The sequence below is a fragment of the Papaver somniferum genome, chromosome 10, assembly GCF_003573695.1.
Source record: "Papaver somniferum cultivar HN1 chromosome 10, ASM357369v1, whole genome shotgun sequence".
Classification (NCBI taxonomy): domain Eukaryota; kingdom Viridiplantae; phylum Streptophyta; class Magnoliopsida; order Ranunculales; family Papaveraceae; genus Papaver; species Papaver somniferum.
In genome coordinates, this window is record NC_039367.1 from 114,704,144 (window position 1) to 114,709,537 (window position 5,394).

General features: G+C 36.1%; 1 protein-coding gene across 1 annotated transcript; it reads right to left on the reverse strand.

The window, feature by feature from the left end:
- On the reverse strand, window positions 1-4,690 carry LOC113318771 (DUF21 domain-containing protein At4g14240-like). Its single transcript, XM_026567018.1, has 13 exons — window positions 4,358-4,690; window positions 3,105-3,181; window positions 2,813-2,896; window positions 2,558-2,671; window positions 2,311-2,394; window positions 2,092-2,163; window positions 1,708-1,775; window positions 1,509-1,596; window positions 1,303-1,376; window positions 877-1,207; window positions 567-613; window positions 405-489; window positions 1-322 (listed from the first exon to the last, which is right to left on the reverse strand). Exons 1-13 carry the CDS (start codon window positions 4,593-4,595, stop codon window positions 212-214), a joined length of 1,473 nt encoding a protein of 490 aa, XP_026422803.1. The 5' UTR covers window positions 4,596-4,690; the 3' UTR covers window positions 1-211.
- Window positions 4,691-5,394: the final 704 nt, after the last annotated feature.

Genomic DNA, 5,394 nt, shown 5'->3' on the forward strand with positions numbered 1-5,394 from the left:
TATGTAATACTGACTTTTTTTCTCAAAATTATTTTATTAGAATTGGATCAATATTCATTACACTCGATATATTCAGTCTCTCTCCCATATTTGCATATATAAACAAGAAGGATGAACACCAAATATAAAAGGGAGAAAATACATGGGTATAGATACTGCATGACCATAACAATACCTCGACACCAAAGGGTCCAGACGGCAGATACTGATATTATCTTTTCTTCTCAAGGAGAGGTTCCAAAACGCCTCCTGGTTTTGCTGAGGTTGAATCCTCCTCGCCTGATTTTTTTGGAGTTTGGCCCGGCTTGTTTTCGCCACCACCCTGAAAAAAATGGGTTTATAAATTCCTAATTTTAATATTTTCTTATGAAATATACTGGAGACAAGCACAGTTGAAGACTTACTGCCGCTCCCTTGCTGGCGATTAACCGCCGGGTGGATGGAGCTCGTGCAACTGATGAAGCAGCAGCTGCAGCAGCTACTCTAATTCTGTGTACCAAAATTGTGTTAATGTACATGCAAATGACTAGAGGTCAAATCGAGAAAATCATTCTACTACTCTGTACCTTTTGTGAACATCAACATATTCATCTGTCTCGTCAACTATCTCCTCCTGGCATTTGGTGAAACGACCAAATTTGCATATTAGTTCAACTTGGAACATGAAAACTATGTAACACATATTAGTTCAACTTGGAACATGGAAACTATATAACGTAAGACTTCACATGAGAAATTGTGGAAAATATCACAGTTCTTTAAATGGAACATCTAAGTGAGAACGTGGCAAGAGAGGCTGCGATGATAAAGATTCAAGACCAAACAACATACATCTGTAGAAGGGAAGAACAAAAGTGGATGAGCAGTGTGGATTACCTGTAGAAGTTCTTCAAATACATCCTCCAAAGTAATAATACCTATGACCTCCCCATCTTCAATATCTTCAGATGAGCGAGGCACTCCATTAGTTGTAGCGTCATTTTGTGGATAGGAGAAATGCCGATGAGTGCTGATCGAGCTTGGAATTTTCTCGATGTCAATAATAGTGTTTTCTGATTCTTCATCCTGCCTGGGGAGGGGAGTAGTTAATTTCAAATCTGCAACAGGATTCTTGGTTGATCCTTTAGACTTCACTACAGCTGCCATATGACTGCTTCCCTTTTGAAATTCGTTTAGTATGTCATAAAGAGGCATGTCTGAGGGAACCCTGGGAAAAATTGAAGTGTAAATGTTAGTATGTACGGGAAAGCAAGAAAGAGGTTAAACAAACTGTGAAGAAAGATGCTGGTTAAAGAAGCATACCTAGGGATTCTGCGAATTGACACGGCACTAACTGGGGTCTCGGTTTCAGCTCTTACTGTAAGAAGACTTTTCACCTAATAATTGTAGAAAGAAAGTAGAAATAAGTACAAAGATTAACTACAATACTGCAATCAGCTTCTTTTTCATTCCAACAAATTCAAAAGATCATAATAATCACTGACGAGCCTTCCGATTTAAGCCCTTACCAGTAGAAGCCCAATAACATTTCTTGGAGTTCCAGAATAGACAGGAACTCGACTATGTCCCCGAGCAAGTATTTTTCCAATAGCTTCCCTGTATAATCAATATTTGAATGCTTATATGTACCACCGGCGTGACGAGAATTTAAAACCAACTTTTCGTCAAAAGCAATGCACAACAACGGGAAATCAAGGCAAAACCCACCAGTCCAATTTTGAATTTACATCCAACGAAAATGTTGATTCGATAGGCGTCATAGCCTCCTCAGCCGTCTATTCACAAGTATGGCAATATTCAGTTTACAGAATTCAACCATGACTAATATATAGTTCAGATAAGAATATAAGACTAATCCTTTTAACAGCAAATTTTCCTGAGAATTAGGTTACCATCATGCATTCCCCACAATATTCTGCTACATGCATAGTTAGTAGCACATGAACATCTAGCACAATCCACAGTAACAACCATATATATTTTAGATTCTGAAATATAGATGTTTCAAGTAATAATATCAGTTATAGAGAGATAAGCCAGTAAAATGCAGCCTTCATCATCTCCCCATCAATTAAAAGGTAAAACACATACCTTTTCAGTTAAATCCAAAGCCCCACTAATAATTGTTGTCTCATCATGGGTGAGTTCACCCCCTTTGCCAGCCTAAAAGTGAAACAGAAAAACATTATTATGACTAGATGAAGGCGTCAGTATAATTTGCTAATTGCTGGCATATGTTATCTCGATCTTACAACAATACCATGTAGTATTTTACAGGTCACATGCTCGTCAAAACTTATGAAGGATTACCTCTTGGCTGTGGATAGAGACAAGGGCTTTCAACTGAGCACGCCGAAATAGTGCATCATTATGTCCTAATACACAATCTAAGACCTGAAGGTGCGTCAAAAGTGAAAAGTCACTCTCACAACTATATATTCTTGTAGATAAAAATCCGAATTTCAAATTACATGCAGAATAAACGAATGAAAACATCAAAATGAATAATTGCAGAAGGTATAAATAATGTAGTCTGAACTAGATGTAAGCAAAATACCTTTCCGATTGGATATGATATTGGAAAGCAAATTATCATAAGAATACGCACAAGCCACACAAAATTTGCACCCACGGCTAGCCCATATCTGGTGCATATTGCTTGCGGAATAACCTGCCACAATAAGGAATTATAAATGAAGTTAATATCTTCTCTGTTAAGTAAAGGAAAATAACAACCTATATCTATCCGTTAGAAGCTACTTCATTATACTTTATACCTGAAGCAGAATGACTTCGAAATGAAAAACTATACCTCTCCAAATGCTAAAACGAAAGTAACGGACAGCACAACCGCAAGAAATGGATGGAATATCTTATCAAGATATATTGGAAGAGCCTGCACATAAAAGTAGTGAAATAGCGGGGACATGAGCATTACTGATTCTCATACTAGACGTAGCAAATTTGCAAAGCCTTATGGGGCATACAGATACTTAGACCTTGGTAATTCTCTTCCACTGACCTTCATAACCCATTATGTCACTAATATAACCTTTGTAACTAACTACTCATAAATAATAATGAAGGAACTATAAATTACTTACTTCCATGGCACACGCATTGCATAAAAGCAAAGTCACAAGAAGCTGGTGTTGCTTTTGAACTACTGGGAAGATAGCAGCTGCATGAACATAATAGCTAAACAAATTACCTCATGCACAATAACAGATAACACTCCACCCTCGAAGAAATAATTAAAGAAAGTTGACTTGCATGCAAGAGGACTAAAATGATTAAAAATCAAAAGGCAGCATTATTCAAACAAAAGTTTAAACTGAAAGTTACACTACAGTGCTGTTTTCTGTAATTCTGAAAGCTAACAAATTTCTATTATAACTAGTTGCAACAAATTAACAATTAAAAAAAAAAAGAAACCTTTGACAATGAAAAATATCCTGCCAACAGTTTCATATGTAATTTCGTTCACAAACCTTGCGGCAAAAAAAAGTTACAAGAGTTTCTGCTCAGTTTCCTGTAGATAGTACTGCTAAACCATCTTGAATGGTTTTCCTAATAGTTTACCGGTTTAAATGTTCATTTTCTCCAACTTAATAAAAGGCTCAGTAAGTTTATCTTGCAATAGCATTAACAATACAAACAAGCCCTTAGAGAATGTGAAATCAAACCAACACATTCATGCACCATAGCTCTGTTCTACATAATCTCAGCCAGAGTTCCACTCAGTTTCCTATGGATGGTTCTGATTTACATTTGAAATGACTTCCTAATGGTTTCTTAAATGCACATGTCTCCAACTTACTAAGCTGTAAGGTAATTACTTTATCTTGCACATATAAACACCTAATAGTTCTTTTGTGATTACATAAAGTAGGCATCAGAATATCTCTGCAATTCATCAAAGAACAATGCAGTCAAACTATTAAACCAACAAAGTTACCGTATTGACATTGCACGAAAAAGGTTATAAATTCATCAGAAGAATTTTAAGATGTACGAATATACCAATTTGCTAAAATGCATCCAACATAACAAAACTAGCTTGAAATCTTACAATTTTCATCAAAATTAGAAGCAACAGCAACAACAACTACAGACCATCCACAGTATCAATTTTGACCTTTCATTATCTACACAAATACAGAACCTAATCTTTTTCACCTCCCTAATTGCATGTCAGTTCACTGAAAAAAATAAATCTGGAATCAATATCCTAAAGTAATCAAAAGTATAGATTTTAATTCCCAACTGATCTTGAATCAGAAAAAATTACCCAAAACAAAACAAGAAACCAGTAAACTGAAGGAATTGAGGAAAAAAAAGAAAAAAAATCTCTGACCTGCTTGTTTCTTCTCAGTATTGGTACCACTTCTTTGAAGAATTTCAAGTTCAACAAGACCAAGAGACATCAACCCTAGAGTTAATCCAGACATAATACCAGCAAATAGAACAAGAAAACATGAGATCCCAGCATATGTAAACCACCAAAATGTACCAAATTCAATATCATCTTTTGCTGTCAATACAAATTCTCTAGTCGCCATTCTTGCTATTTCTAATACATTTATCATCATCATCTTCTCCTTCTTCTTCTCCTCCCCTCTAGTGAGACAGATTTGTACACAGAGAGAGTTGATGGAGTCACTGTCTATTTCTTTAATCTGTTTCAAACCTGGAGAAGAAAATATCAAACAGTGATGGACAATTAATACAATTAAATATAATTGATTATACAAAGGTTGATGTACGGTGTGGTACTATCGTACTTACTTGGTGTGTGGTTAGAAATGTGTGATGTTACCTTTTGACCGTCAGATGAATTTATCAACACCTTTTCTTTTCGGACACCAATGCGATCGGATCTGAAGCGGATCTGAATTATGTTCTTCATCCGCGGGATGGAATATGGAATCTACGATGACACACTACGATTTTGTGGTGCGGGGACAGGAATCACTAATCAATATTCTAGACCATTGGATCCTTTGAGCCACCTTTTTTTTTTTAATAGGCATTTCAATGAGAGAACTAGCACTCCAAAGGAGGCACTATTACATCCGAAGTAGAGCCATCTAATATAAAGAGTTGTGTGGTTCTTCTTATATTAGATTTATCTACTGCAAGTTTTTTTAAGATACAAGGCGGAGGGGTCGTACCCCAATCTGTAACAAAAGATAGAGTTTTAGCATACTTAACAAGCGAGTCTGCTACTTCATTTTCTAGTCTAGGCACAAAATGAAAACCCAAAATATTATGACTTTCTCTAATGATTTTAGAGGCTTCGTCCAGGAGAGTTCTGCTTCTCCATGAAACCTCAGAAATCTTTCCTTGTAAGTAGTTGAAGCAGCTTTCGCAATCCCCTTCAATGCTGAAATT